This window comes from Haliotis asinina, chromosome 11 (assembly GCF_037392515.1).
Source record: "Haliotis asinina isolate JCU_RB_2024 chromosome 11, JCU_Hal_asi_v2, whole genome shotgun sequence".
Classification (NCBI taxonomy): Eukaryota; Metazoa; Mollusca; class Gastropoda; order Lepetellida; family Haliotidae; genus Haliotis; species Haliotis asinina.
The window spans coordinates 25938687-25955294 of NC_090290.1; the positions used below are offsets into that span (position 1 = coordinate 25938687).

The 16608-nt window shown below is 38.6% G+C and overlaps 1 protein-coding gene across 18 annotated transcripts in view; it reads right to left on the reverse strand.

Annotated features, from left to right (window-relative positions):
• Positions 1 to 104: 104 nt before the first annotated feature.
• The window catches only part of LOC137256387 (tyrosine-protein phosphatase non-receptor type 4-like), a 121595-nt gene continuing 105091 nt past the window's right edge, over positions 105 to 16608 (reverse strand). For 16 of the 18 annotated variants that reach the window (XM_067794234.1, XM_067794225.1, XM_067794233.1 and 13 more), the window contains 11 exons: positions 10526 to 10615; positions 9962 to 10105; positions 9761 to 9830; positions 9142 to 9299; positions 7287 to 7377; positions 6901 to 6968; positions 5574 to 5657; positions 4551 to 4891; positions 4229 to 4364; positions 4063 to 4108; positions 105 to 3602 (listed from right to left, as the gene is read on the reverse strand). In XM_067794234.1, the coding sequence (XP_067650335.1) occupies positions 3565 to 3602; positions 4063 to 4108; positions 4229 to 4364; positions 4551 to 4891; positions 5574 to 5657; positions 6901 to 6968; positions 7287 to 7377; positions 9142 to 9299; positions 9761 to 9830; positions 9962 to 10105; positions 10526 to 10615 (1266 nt within the window). In that variant the 3' untranslated portion in view covers positions 105 to 3564. The remainder of the gene's footprint in view (positions 3603 to 4062; positions 4109 to 4228; positions 4365 to 4550; positions 4892 to 5573; positions 5658 to 6900; positions 6969 to 7286; positions 7378 to 9141; positions 9300 to 9760; positions 9831 to 9961; positions 10106 to 10525; positions 10616 to 16608) is intronic. The other 2 variants (XM_067794230.1, XM_067794218.1) reach the window with 1 other exon arrangement.

Sequence of the window (16608 nt, forward strand, 5' to 3'; positions counted from 1 at the left end):
TTTTCGAAATGTCAATCGGCTAGCTGGTGTCATCAATTGTTTGCTTTAATATCATTGCTGAGACGGTACACTCTTCTTCAAGATAAATCAAACAACACAATGGGTAAATTGTAGGGAGTTTATTCTTTTCTTATTACAACATTTGTCAGCTTTCATTAAACAGTGAAATCATATCACTATCTCATGCCGACCAGAGAGTGTCAACCAATGATAAGACAAGGGAATGAGAGTTGTGTCAGAGGCTAGGCAAGCTGGAACACAGTCCACTAGCTGTTTTAATCAACACCACCTTCCTTTCATATTGTGCTCATCAAAAGGAAAATGTGGTAACTTATCATTTTGACAAGTTTAAGTTTAAAAACATTAGTGCAACTTGTCTCACTGACAGAAGAATTATTCTGCTAGTTTTCAATGTTGAGTTTCTCCCAATATCTATTAAAAACACTGCCAATTTTTACACAGTTTAAAAAGTAACAGCAGTGTTATAACATAATTGTCTCCCGTCAACAAACTTGATAGAATATCATTACATTAAGATTTTCATTAAGTACATGTATGTTAAACAGTGAAGTACCTCCAACTTCCCTACACCTCTGAGCACAATATCACAACTGTTGAGGCCATCTATACATGCAGTTAGTCACAAAAGTCATTTTGCAGTCATTGCACTTGAAGGTATCATGTATAATCATAGTCTGCTAGACCTACATCAGCCCTTACCTGATGTGGAACAATCAACTATTAAGCCAGAAATATACTGAGGGAAAAAAATTAGGAAACACAACTTTACGGCAGTGCTCCTTTATTTATTATCAGACTTCCTTCCACAGCACTATTCTAAGCTGATGCTGAAAACTGAAAAATATTACAGGAATGCTTACATTTTCCTGTGTTCCTTTATTTGCTTCTCTCAGTAGATTGTGTTCAACATGGAATAATCTGACAAATTCATGATTCAAATGGAAATGGGAAAATATGCTGAAGTCAGTTCCAGCTTCATATTTCTGTCAGACAGACTCTGACTGCTAAATCAATTTGGGTTACATTTTAAATAAATTTGTTATGGATGGCACCATTGTTACAAGACCTCTCCCTCCCATCCCTCCGTCCATGCATGCAGACAGCCAGCCAGCCAGCCAGCCAGCCAGCAGATACACAATAAATTATCCAGTATTAACATGTTACACAGCTGCAGGAGAAACAAGCAACAGAGTTGCTGCTACACATACTAGTTCAGCTTGACTTCAACAAATGCAATTGTTCATAAATACATGTTTCCTTTACTATTTTCTGGTAGTTGTGATACAGAGCCAGATAACAGAGGAATGTCAGCAGGCAGGCAGTCTAGCCTACAGCAGCGTAGGACACTGACCAACACTCAAGGTACTTCTTTAACAGTCAAGTATACAGTTAAAGTCAAAGTCAAATCACCAATGCATTAGAAATACATGAGTGGTATAAACAGACAGAAATGTACTTTCACATATTAAATATATTTTAATGTTTCAGATTAACAACCACTTTGTCAGTTTCTGTTGATACCTTGCTGAAACTAGCACAGGATGTTTGAAAACATTTAGCAAATCAGTATTCAATGTCTATTGTTTCAACAGAGTGTACAGAATCTGATTAGTTTAAAAGCTTGTCAATACACAGTATGGCTTGATAATACAGATGGCACAAACACTATACTTCATACAAAATGTCTTTCAGTGGTACCTTACACCAACTGAGTACTCAGAGACATTTCACAGTTCTAATCTGAACAAAAATGTTGAAACAGGTTGTTGATTTCAACACGCAAAATCTTCTTGAGCTGAGTGTTGAACTTACTGCATGATTGTCGACTAGGCATGCCTAAAGCTAAATAAGCAAGGAATATACTGGTGCACCCATGGCATCTTGACTGTTACATTGTCAGTTTTATCATTTTAATGTTAAGGAATACAAATTAGTGTAGTTGTAAAGACAGTAGTTTTTCACCTCTCAAAATTAGTGATAGTACCAAAGTCACTATCCGTTGACTGCATTGAAGTCCCTGTGGTGTCGTAGGGGTGCCAGTACTAGCTGAATAGGAACAAATGACATACATAAACACCAAGTGATTAAAACCAGGGTGGGAGACAGGATATGGCGCAAAGCCTGCCTCCCTCCTAGAAATCTATTGCTGAATATGGTAGAAAACACATCTCTCCTTACATCAAAATGTATAAATACTTCAAATTTAAAATATTCTCTCTTGACTCTATATACAATGACAGATAAACGTCCCAGTGATTCTGTCTACGCATCGCCATTCATCCATTCACCTACAACAATACCCACACTTCTGCACATGGCAGAAAGCAGGGCACACATAAAATCACTTTCTCCATAGGAGTACACAGTAAAATGCTTGCAGACGCTCTGTCTCCACTATGAATAACAATTCAGTTGACTGAAGGTCAGTACGCGACATTCCCATTCAGGGAAATATGGGAAATGGCTGAAGGCTTCATGTAAAGCAGGCCAGAATAAAACAGAGAGAGACTTAAGCATACACCATGAGCAGCATCCATTCAGGGTACAGTAATCCAACTAGGATGCTCTGGTAGCATGAGGCAATCATTCGAGTTGTTAAACATCCAACAATACTTGTATGAACAACGTACGACAACAATGATGTTGTAAAGGCAGTCAGGTTTGCAAATGCTGTTTCATGCAGCACTCAACGTTGGCATATGTCATGAAGCTCCCAATGCAGCAGGCATGTGACACTGGACGATGTATGGCAATGCTGCAATCTGTTTGCACACAACTACTCTGTGTCCATTGTTGAAGGGAATACATAGTCTTGGTGATGCTTCTCGTCCTACTTCGTACATCACCAACTTGGTCTGTGAAAGTCAAGCCTCATTCTATACTAGGCAACATTCACCAGTAGTCTTTGAGCAAGGAGCTGACTGACAGTACGGCAGGAATGATGAGGATGAATTACAGGAGTTGCCTCCCTTTGCTGAGCTCACATTATGTGGTAATTCAAAAGTTTGTGGAGATACACTGCTTGATTCCTCACCTGGTTACCGAAGCTGTAGTGCAGCATACATGAGTGGTCTCCCTATACTGTGGTACAACTTTGATATGTTACAGGTACATCCTTGCCCTGTAAGCAAGCTGTACGTCTCATCTGCTACAACAAACATGTCTGCTAATGACAAGGGTAGACTCCTGATATGTAAGAATCACTCAGAAAACACCCCCAAAGTAAAACAATACACTGGCCTTTTGGTGATTTTAAGTTACCTTTCATATAACAAGGCAATGGCATCTTTGAGCACTTTTTTGTTTACAAAATCACCATTTTTGTACAAAAATAATATGTTTCAGTTCACCCTAGAGTGTCTGCTCCTCAACGACTTCTGTTGCAATCGAAATCTCACGCAGTGCAGTGACCACGTGACAGTCACATCCAACACACAACACCTCAGAGACGATTTCTTCTCTCACTATCGAACCTTCTGCCTGTTCACACAGCACACCAGCCAAAATTAGTATCCAACTGTCCACAGAAAGACTGTTCCAGCCTCACCTATGATAGTCCTCTGATGGCTTTACCAGGCCTTCTGAAACATTGACAAGGTACAGAAAGAAGGATTAAAGACAGAGTTGCATGCATGTTAGCAGAAGGGAGCTAACCTCTGTTGTTCCTCAAAGCTTTATATATCTTTGAATTATCTATCCAGAAATCCTTTTGTAATCTCTAAAATGGAATACTGGGGCATCTACATGGTTAGAATGTTCTAAGGACACAGCTTTTCTTAAAGTTGTCATCAGACACTAGGTAAAGGTGAAGCTATTTAATCATGGACATGTGTCTTACATTAACACTAACACATGGGTTTTGTTGTTACATATGACATAAATTTATGTATGATATGCATCACTTGAACTTGATGTCAGTTATTCAAAATGTTATTCCATTGGAGGACTATCCAACACAGAAGCAGCCATGCTAGGTGAAGACGGAACACTACACTAAAACATGCAGGGCTAGCAACATCATCCATTTGAAATACTACTCACCATTATATACTCGCAGGATTGCTTCACAGACAAACTTGTATTGACTCTGAAATCATGAAAGTAAATGAAACTTTAGCAGAAGCATTTAAGCACATTGTACTGACATTTACCCAAATGGGACTGTAGCACTTCATTAGTAAAGGAAGATCAGAAGGTGATGACTTACAGCTGTTTGAATCAACATTGCCCTCTGGTCTCTCATCTCCTTCACAATAATGAGAGGGTAGACAGGCTGGCGGGCCTCCACACGACACATCGCAGTCTCCATGGTGATCAGCACGCCTGTTCGGCCAATCCCAGCACTGAAACATACGAGGAAAATAATTTAACAAGTTTTCAGAACTGGATAGGCAATACCCAATAAATTTCATACACAATATGTTGCTATCCAAAACATTTTTGTATAAGAAATTGACTGCAATTGGTCATAGATTCTGCTCAGGGCCTGCAAATAAATCTGTCTTCACTACAAAGTAAGCTAAACTCACCTGCAGTGCACTATCGTCGGTTCTACCATGCCAGATCTGTTCTGTCGTACTTTCATGACAAATTCCAGGAAATCACTTGGGTCATCAGGGACACCATGGTCTGGCCATGCTATATACTGCATGTGTCGGATATGTCTCTCTTCACTGGTTTCTACATGTGTAAGGTTAAACTCGCGGAATGCAAATGAAGGAGTCTCCTCTTCCTTCACACATGTGATCTGTAATGCACCAAAGTCCTCTGTCTCATACAGCTCTGGCCAATACTGATGACACTTGACCCGTCCTCGCTCCACCTTGGTAGTGAGCATCACAACCAGAGAGGAGTGCTGCTCCCACACCATCTGTAGCAAGGAAACAACTTTCATCAGCATCTCTGAATCCAGAGTAATGGCGCATAGGCTGGACTTCAAAAATATTTTGAATTGTGAGTGAGCTTAGTTTTATACAGCATCTAGCAATATTTCAGCAATTTTGGGTACAACACATTGTATCCATGTATGAAATCAAAAGTGAATACCTTAACCACTAGGCTAACCCATCAGCAGTATTTTGAAAGGAAGAAACTGAAAGCTATATCAGAATAAAAAAAAAATCATTTGAAAACTCTATAATCATGTGGATTTTTTATGTTGAGGTGACGCTTCTTCACTATGACTTTCGTGCAAGACATTGCACTACTTGTACCTACCTACACTAGATTACAGGAGATAACAGATAACATGACATGTGAGGATGCAGTCCCTCATATGCTTTCTGACTGTAGCTTCCCCTTTGGAGGATATTGGATAACTGGCTTCATACAGAAATTAATATAAAAACAGAACTATATACTGCTAAACATTTCATGACAAAGTAATATCAAAACAATTCCCCTTGAAAGATTCTATGACTGTATATTTAAATATTTAGTATGATATTTATCAATTACATTTAATCTTCAACCTGTGTCACCCTGTGTCTCTATAAGCAAGCTAATAACATATTCCTGTTCTGAGCACAGACAGAGTAGGAGGGGTGACTCACCTGCCAGAAATCAGTACAGGTGTTTGGGAGAGGCCCCTGAGCTGCAATGTACCGGTTGACAATCCCAGAACCTGGGATCTCCATCTAGTCAACAAAAAGCCTTAGCATCACAATATCAACACAGGTATCACTCAGTTACAAGCTCTAGTATCAACACAGATATCACACGGTTACAACCTCTAGTATCAACACAGGTATCACTTGGTTACAAACTCTAGTATCAAATCAGGTATCACACGGTTACAACCTCTAGTATCAACACAGGTATCACACGGTTACAACCTCTAGTATCAACACACAACACAGGTATCACACAGTTACAACCTCTAGTATCAACACAGGCATCACACAGTTACAAACTCTAGTATCAACACAGGTATCACACGGTTACAACCTCTAGTATCAACACAGGCATCACACAGTTACAACCTCTAGTATCAACACAGGCATCACACAGTTACAAACTCTAGTATCAACACAGGTATCACACGGTTACAACCTCTAGTATCAACACAGGTATCACACGGTTACAACCTCTAGTATCAACACAGGTATCACACGGTTACAACCTCTAGTATCAACACAGGTATCACACGGTTACAACCTCTAGTATCAACACACAACACAGGTATCACACGGTTACAACCTCTAGTATCAACACAGGCATCACACAGTTACAAACTCTAGTATCAACACAGGTATCACACGGTTACAACCTCTAGTATCAACACAGGTATCACACGGTTACAACCTCTAGTATCAACACACAACACAGGTATCACACAGTTACAAACTCTAGTATCAACACAGATATCACACGGTTACAACCTCTAGTATCAACACAGGTATCACTTGGTTACAAACTCTAGTATCAAATCAGGTATCACTCAGTTACAACCTCTAGTATCAACACAGGTATCACACGGTTACAACCTCTAGTATCAACACAGGTATCACACGGTTACAACCTCTAGTATCAACACACAACACAGGTATCACTTGGTTACAAACTCTAGTATCAACACAGGCATCACACGGTTACAACCTCTAGTATCAACACAGGCATCACACAGTTACAACCTCGAGTATCAACACGGGTATCACACAGTTACAACCTCGAGTATCAACACAGGTATGACACAGTTACAGTCTTACATGCTTTACTTTATCAACAAATATTCTTTGGCTTCAACCTGATGATAAATAAGTTAAACGCTTAGAAGCAATGGACTTGCATGAAACAGATATTTGCTTTAGTGTTTCTTGTACAGAGCAGAAATGTATTGACAGAAAAAATAGAAAAGAGTGAAAGCATGTCATAACTCACATTGACATAGTTAGCATTTATATAGTCCCCTGTTGATCCCGTTTTCAACACAACTCGCGTCTTGTCATCTGAAAGGAACGACAATGCAGTCAATTTAAAAGAAACCAAATTGCCTGTCTCATTATATATAAACAGCTACCTATATCTAAATAATCATCCTGACATATCAGTTATAACGGAGTCTGTCTTAAGGATTGACCGAGTGAGTGAGTATGGTTTCAAGCTGCTTTTGACAATATCCCAGCAACAGCACAGCGGAGACACAAGAAATGGGCTTCACAAACTGTATCCAACTGGGGAACTGAACCCAGGTCTTTAGCATGATGAGCAAACTCTACAACCACTTGGCTACCCCACTGCCCCACTTAAAGACTGAAGATACTCACATGGAGAAATATCCCTGTATCTGTTCTTGGGGATGTTACTTTCATTCCGAGCAGCATTCATGGTCATATTAGGCTTTTTCCTGTATAACTGCTGCAATTCAGATCCATAAAACAATAGTTATTACTGTTAAAAATTGAGGAATCTCTGGAGTCTACACCTAAATGTTATCTCTACAAATCTTTCAAATCTTTGTTGCATGTGATTTACGTCTTCATGTAAGAACTGCTATTTCCAGATTTAGATGTTCAAACTTTAAAATTGCCATAGAAACAGGAAGATGCACTAATACTGATAGACAACTAAGGCTGTGAAGCTACTGCAAAAAGCATAACGTAAATGCCATTGAGGATGAATATCATATTTTGCTGAAATGCCCACTATATATGCAGTTATTAGAAAGAAATACCTTCATAATACTCTAAAGAAACCACACAACCTTATGTCTGTTGTTAACATTTTAAAAGATTCCAAAAGACACACTCTATATAATGTTGGACATTTCCTCTATCATGCTGAGAAGAGGATCAACTTAAAATATGCTCAGTGACTGAAATTGAATTATGTTTGTGTTTTGGGCCCGAGGCTATACTGTATAAAAATGTCTGTCTGTTAAAAATTGAAAGAGTACTGAATGCAATTAGTTTGGTTTAGATCACAGAATGAAATGTGTGCTTATTCATTTCTTTGGAAGCCTTTGCTTTAAGGAAGATTGGAGTAATCTTAACTATAAACATTAGATTATTGAAAGAAGCCTTAGGGATGACTGAACAAAACCCATGGTGATCTCAATAATCCCTGTTCAACAATCAGTCAATCTGTACAATAACTGGGTTAGTAAACTAGGCAATGTACACAATGACTGAGTGAATCTGGCAATGAACACATTGATTGGTTATTTCAGTCACTGTCCACATTGCCTGAATGTAGACATTAACTGTAACATATACACGTGAAAGGCTGGAAAAACCTCATATCTCCAACCTCAAGAAAATGATGAACTAGCCATCTTGGGTACTGGTTCAGTATCAGGCATGCCAAAGATACTCAAACAAACTGTTAACAGTTTCAGATAAGGCTCATATTTGCATACTTTACTCAATAAAACTCACGTTTACTCAATTAATTACAAATCTGGGAGTACAAAGATACATAAGAATCACTCAAAACCCAGTAGGTCTATCATACCTTGCATACTTAACTCAATCAACTAAATTGGCTTGTGTATGATTCATCGTAGTGCCCAAACTCTACAACAGAGTTAGCCTATGGTAGGCGATGATGGCAATACTATTATATAGTCGTAGTCACTGTTCGGGCTTTACTCCATGTCTTCCATGTTCAGTATTTAGAAAGGGCTGCCAACTGTTTAGCAATATAACAATTACTAAAAAATGTTTAGTCTATCAAGATGTATTTATTTATTTCCTGTTTATACATTTAGGTAATTACCCAATAAGGACAAGAAACTGTGTGAAAGTACTCAATCCTTTTAACTAGTAGGAGTATACAAAATGCTAGTTACTCCACAAAAAAATGCACTTACTCATACATAAAGAGACATGGGAGTAAATACCAAATTGCTTGAAAAATTATCTGGAGCTCTGAGTTAACACTGAGAATGTCCTCAATATTTGGGGTTTTTTTTATTTTTCTTTTCTCACTGAAGGCATTTACAGGTGTTTTCCCCATGTGTGTTTATGCAACATTTTCATAGTATTGTTAGAAACAATGCCTCAATATTTGGAACTAATGCAAAATTTATAACACAACAACAACACAAACTTAAAACTGCTTTCATTCTGATCCAAATAGTGATAAGAGCTGGGAGATGAGACAAGGTCACTACTGTCCTACCTCAAACTGTGCAAGTGCAGCCCCACTCTCTAGGCTCTCCTGCAACAGCATGAGAGAGGACTCGAGTGTGTTTGCGCTGGAGGAGGAGCTGGCGATCTGGTGGGTCTCCGGGATGTAGGTGAAGTCAGGCTCCTCCGACTGGTCCTCCCCTACATACACTGTAACAATCAAACACCATACAGTACAGGGGACTGTCTTCTCTTAATTGTCTTACACTACTTTCTGGAGTCATCCTGATGCCACAATGCCACCTACAGAACACAACACTGTTACTGGACTTGGAGCTACAAGACTTGTTCTACTCAACTAGGAATATTAATCTGAAGTTTTACGTGTTCCCAAGTACAGTTATGGTTCATAATATATGTCACTGATGACATGATTTTTTTACTGCATATTGAACATTTTACCATCTCATCATACCTGTTAAAGAGTAACCAATAATTGTTTCATCAATATATAATATTTTGTTCATGTTGAAGCTCTGATACTGCGCCGCAAAATATGTGGTCAAAGGAATAAATGATTTGCATGTTGTAAGATATTAAAAACTCACAATGGACGATATGTGTCCCATACTGATTACACTGAGACACATTGGTGACAGCTGTCTACATACCATTTGGTCTGACAACCAGCACCAGCTCTCCGGAGTGAGTCTCTCGAGAAGCTTTGATAAACATCACCACCTGAAACAATAAACACACAGTGGTAAACACCATCAATACTCCAACGAAAACATCCAAACAAATGTTGATTATCTCCCCTTGGCTAGAAGCTCCAAATGACTGCAACTGCTAAAGAAGATGTGATTGCTCACCTGTTCATGTGTATGTTGTGAGACATCTCTGCCGTTGATGAAGAGAACCTGGTCTCCCTCATTGAGTCTGGGTATGGCGAGATCTGCTGGCGTGCCTGGGGCAACCCTGGACACGATGATAGGCATGCCTTGGTCAGCACCTCCCTGCAACATCAGCACTTAAGGTAAGACAAAAAGGCAAGTATTTACAAGGAACATTTACTCCCTACATATATGGCATATGCTCATGCTACAATCAGCACCACTTCGTGGCAAACCCACCAGTTTGGGTTCAAGGGATATACACTCCAGTGCTGATGGCAGCCTGGGGCATGCTTGGTCAAAATCTACAGCACCAGCACTCAGGAAAAGTGTATTAGCTGGGTTGGCTCTTAAGTTTCCACTAATACACACTTAACACAGGTATTGTGTACTCCACACAAGACAAGGGAGGCATTTACATTTATTCCTGTTTTAAAATGTTTACATATCTAACAAAATAAAAAATAAACAAAAACATTTTTAATCTGCTGCAAGACTGTCATTATAAATATTTGTGTTGCTGATGTATACATGTAGACCGACCTTGACATTGAAGCCGAACCTGCCCAAGTCGTCTGGCGTCATCCTGATGGTAACCAGCCCATGTCCATCAGCATAACCATTTCCGTTAGACTGAAACAAAGTAAAGAGCAATTAACAAATTGCAGATTTAATCATTCTCTCATTTTCTTCACTTGAAACTGTCAATCAGTTCTTGCTGAACTCAACATTAAGTTGATCAATGTGCCTTCTCACTAAATACATCACAATAATTGTCTTCCATAAAATCACTGGATTAGACAAACAGGAAATGTCTCAGCATAAAATCAACAATCACTTCTAAACCTAAGCATCTGTACTCATATGTACTTTACAGCTAATGGATTTGTAGGAAAGTGCAATGAAATAACATCCTACTTATAATTGTAAATGGACTATCTAATTCCACAGGTATTAGCAAGGAATCCCTGCAGCCTTTCCTAATAGCTAGCCCTTCCAGCTGTGAGACTGAGCCATGTCAGGTGCTGCTGCTAGTGAGCTATGTGGAGATCAAGTGTCTTCACAACAGTCCTACAATGCCAGCACCTATCAAGTGATCCATATCTCACCTGCATGCCTCATTGACTACCATAATTGGACAGAATTACCTGTAAATGCTACTAGGCCACATGTGGGCCTGCTACAAAGTGGCAATCAATGATTGTCAAGCCAAAACAATAAAATCAGATGTTCCCCATTCCAACAGTGCATAAAACAAAGAATGGACAGTATCAAATGGCGTGACTTGTACTGATCTGTACACTGATATAGCTCCTAACATGAGGCAAAACTACTGCTGAAAATGCTTAGTTTGTGTGAAGATCTGCAGGTCTGCCTCTGTTCTTAACATGTACTAATACAGATTAAGGAAGAAGGAAAGGGGGTTTGTTTTGAAGTTCATTCTGTCCAAAATGGATAAGCAATGGCAAGAAATAGCTTTTTCTATGAAGTCATCATGGTGGTGGAAAATCAAAGTTCTTAAAAATGTAATCTGTCATCATTGGCTGGAAATAAAGGCACTAAATTTCAAGTATCATAATAATGAAACAATTTATGCTCAGCCCCAATTTTAACAATATATATATATCAAATTTCATTACACACATGTTGGAGTAATGACCGTGAGATGTTCCAAGTCTCATGTGTCATCAATATGGAAAGGTAAATCAAGGTCAAATTTGAACTTTTTGCCAAATACAGACACATATGTTGAGCACCACTACTAATGACACATATCATAAAGTTAAATATAGTCTGTACAGGAATCACTAAGCAGTGAGTGAGTTTAGTTGTATGCCGTACTCAGCAATATTCCAGCTACACAGCGGCAGTCTGTAAATAATGGAGTGGTAACCAATGACATGTGTCCATTAAGTCAACGAGCCTGACCACCTGATCCTGTCTGTCACCTCTTACTGACAAGCAGAGACGCCTTTTATGTCCAGCATGGGCTGCCGAAGGCCTATTCTACCCCGGACCTCCATGAGTTGAAATGACTAAGTAATAAATATGACAACCGTATTGAAAATCTTATTCTATCCTCTTAGACAAACTGGGGTATCATCATTGGTGAGAACAAGTATGTGATATTTCATCTTCATTGGTTCAGTCGTTTCTAAAGGGATGGTTATGACGCATGATAAACAACTGACGATGGATGACGGACAGACAGACACAAGGACAATTGAATGTCAATTGGGTAAGCTAAAAATGCCCGTCCAGCATGAGAAATAACAGCTTTTGGCTGTGATTATACAGGTAGACTGTCCCTCTTGAATACATGACCAGCATGAACAGTGTTTATCAGTGTGTAAGTCAAGTCTCAGGAGAAAGGAATGTACCCGTCTCCCAGAGCACATAAATCAGCCCTGATAACCACCACCTACAGAGACTTGAATCTGAGCACCAGGTACAACAGAACAACCCCAAGCCCTTTGCTCTCATCATTTCAAAAGTTTATGGCTGGATCTTAATAACAACACACATAATCTGGAGCTAACAGAAATATGTGGTATCTATGCCCACAAAATCTGATTCACTTATCCTGTGTGACCTTCAAGGTTTCCTCTTCCTTAACTCAAAACCACTGGAGTCATTATTATTCATTGTAAACCAAAAGTCACTGTGTTCTGTAATCTGATTGGTTGAAAAACATGATCAAATGGTATTAGATTAGCGGAAACTGCAAGACTATTCCCTGCGTACTGATACGTAAACAATTGTTTTGTTGAGTCATCAACAGTGGTGACATCATTCAAATCATATTGTGACGTAAAGTTAGAATGATGTCACAAATGAGCAACTCCAGATGCTACCATGGGAACCAGCTGAAAGGGCCAGCTGGTGACACTTCACTGCTGTACTCATACTCGATGTAAACGAGTGCAGACAGTAATACCCCTTCGGTTCCAAATGCGTTCCCGTGCTTCAAATACTCAATAACACCCGCAAATTGGCCAACACATGATGTTTATCTCCTAATTAATAAACTAATATGGTGATTGCTGCTTTAAATGAATGTCTGCTTTAAACAGACTGGTCACAACATTCCGCTCCTTCAACAATATGTTCATGCCTACCATAGCCAACTGAGAAAAACTTCAGTGGATTAAAGCAACCAAGTTTCCTCAAATCAACACCAACTATATAGTGATTAACGTCCAGGTGGAATGTTGAAGACCATCACATCAATGTTGTATGACCAGGTGTAACTGACACATCATTCATCACACCTTGGAACTGATACTTTACAGAACATATCAATGCTTAAAGCATTTAATCAATCTGAACATTTCAACAACATACCAATACATCTCATTTTATTCCTTAAACATTCACCAGAAAATGATTTATACATTTCTTCTTAAACTAATAACTAACTGAAATATATTTCATAACATATGACACAGGGGAACAAATGCCATTTCTAGCCAAATTCTATTGAAACCAAAAAGATTTCAAGTTAAAGAAGGCTTGTGAGATGACGTGTTTAGCACTAACTCTAGCCTTGTCGTAAATGTACCTTCTTCCTGTCTACTTGAACATCTCTCTTCCTACCAAGGTTCACATAACATTCCTGCTACAACCATCATTAATCTCTCCCTTTCATAATAACATCTCATTACTGACCACCAACATTTTTTTACAGGTTGTAAACCCTCTTCTAAGCAGAACTGCCTGAATCCTTTGGGTGAGTGCATCTGGCAGAGCTTAAGAAACTATTCTGCTTGTTTGCTTAATTATGGAATTCTCTTGGTTCCACTCCCTAGCTTCCCACAAAAGGAAAATGCTGAATAGCTGTAATACCACAATTGAAGCAGGTTAGTTTTTCACAGGAATGTTGAACCTATTGTGAAATAGCCATCCCATCCTTTTCACTTGGCCAGCTAAACATTCAAATATTCATAATGAGGTCCTCAGACAATTTGTAGTGGCAGACTAAGGCAGAACTGACATGGCATGTTGAACCTGTGTTTTGTCTACAACCAAACCTTCCCACTATGTCTGGTAGACTGGATCAACAAGAAGCAGTGGACAAGCTGGGCACATCAGACGTATTTTGTCATTTTACTGATAAAATAACAACCCAAATGCTTTCATATGCCTGTGCCTTTAAAAGCCTTAACATAAAAAGCCATCATCCTGATCTTAAAATAGATTCAAGCTATGAAAGTTCCTGTTAAACAAGTTTGTTTTATAAATTCATTTTCGTGAAAAGATCCAATTTGTATACAGCTTATACGTAAATCTCTTTCATGGACAGACTACACCAGAAGCCATTATCTGAGGCCATTGAGTTCAGAAGCACTGTAACAACGTGTTCATGTGTCAAAATATGGGGAATTCCGTCACACCTGGATAATTTGATTCAATTGCAACCATCACAGATGCTTACATTCCATCTCTAGCCATGGAAGACAAGCCAGGCAGGAAGAAACTACTGGCCAACATGTTTACAAGCCTCACTCGGGTGGTTAGACTACAACTATTCTTCATAATGAGTGGAATGTTGCTGGAATTGGGTGGACATATTCTGTGTCAATGTGAGATCACGGCTCACAAGGCAGTTTCCATGTCACCTCACAAGCAGTTACTGAATACATGTGAGCTCACACATTTTCACAGATTCAATACACATCACCACACGCCCCAGATAGAGGAAGAAAATAACCGCTGCATGTATATACATTCTACACAAATAATGAAAAGCAGGCAAACTGCATGAGGAAAAATGCTTTACTTCCTCCTCAAGGTGCAGATCCAAAGATTCACATCACTAATTATACTCTATGATAAGGCATGCTTTCGTAGGTTATTTTAACCCATGTTCCCGTGCATTGTCAATATGTATCTCATTACATATGCGATCACAAAACACCAAAAAAACATTATCAAATCACCAGGGTAAAAAAGGAACATTTTCTTACTTGATCAATCATGGGAAAGGCTGACATCAAGATCCACTCTGAAGCAGCAGTTTCCAAAAACATTTTGCTAGTTGTATTTGCACATGGCAATAACCAACTCGCCCACTCTATCAGGGAAAATTAAGACAATCCCGTTGGCATAGTAACATAACCTTGGCAAAAAACATATTGAACACTGGCCAAGGAAATGAACCTCAAACAAGATCACTCAATTCTATCAACACACAGCAAAGAAACTGCAATCATATATTCATCTCATATCCCATTCTCTGGTTCTAAAACCCACACCAATATAAAACCATGATGTTGATCAATGTTAAAGAATCTCATCGAACAGAATTGATGATTCATCTTCATAATGATTTGCAAACACCAGAGGCAAAGCGTATAAATACATTTTATCTCAACTTTCTATTCATTGTAGGGCAGTTTTTTTCTGTTACACAGTCTTGTAAAGAAACATTCATAACTTTTTAAAAAAAAAACAAGACAAAGTTATGTATAGGGACAGGGATGCCCCCGCTGCTGTAGGAAGTGTTCCTCCCACACTGAGTGTGCTCTGGTGATTAATTATTACTAAACAAGTTCAATATACATCTATGCAACTATAAGATGCACACCTCTCAAGTCCCCCCCCTCCCCCCCTCCCCCCCCAAAACATAAACATACAAAAAACTACAAAATACAAAAACCAAAATATGAAATGCACACCTTTAGAGGCTCTTTAAAAGACATTTGTAAGCTAAATGACTTTTGTGCAGTGTTTTTTTTTTAGAAGTACATAAAGTACACCCACTATGAATAGAACCAAATTCAAGTAAGTTCAAACATCTGTAGAAGTGACAAAATTAAGAAATTGGATGAACAAGGTATGTGATGCACACCTTTAGAGTCCCAATGAAACACACGTAGAAGCTCAATCAATTCTGATGAGCAGCTTTTGTGGAGCAGTGGATAGACTTCATAATCTATAACACTATATTCACTAATTTGGAGAGAAATTCAACATAATTTATGTCACTTCAAACAACATTGAAATTGAAAAAATATATCAGATACACAATCAAAATATGAGACACTGTTAGGGTCCCTCTATAAAGCACCTGTGTAATCTAAATGTATTCCATAAAGTAGTTTTTGAGGAAAAGTGGATAACATAAACCTCCCCTATAACAAACCATTCAGAGAAAAATTCAACCAAATTTATGAAAGTCCAAATGGCATTAAAATTGCAAAAAAAATTAAATAAAAAACAAAATCAAAATATGAGAGGCACACATTTAGCGTACATGTGTAACCCAAAAAGAATTCCATAAAGTGGTTTTTGAGAAGTGGATAACGTACACCCCCCTACCCCACCCTCATCCCCTATTACACTATCATCATAGAGAAATTTTGCAAAATGTACCTATGTTCAAATATCTCAAAACTTACAAAAAAAAACCCAATAAAATACAAAAACAAAATGTGAGATGCGCACCATGAAAGTCCCAAGAAAGTTCATGCATAAGTTCATTGAATTCCTCAAAGGTCACGTGCAACGTAAAACACAACTTTGCAGATTCTGATACCTTTGGGTGTGCACTTACCGAAACAAATCATCAAAAGTGCCAATTCAACCTATAAAGTTGAAATAAAACCCTGCGAAATCAGTTCATA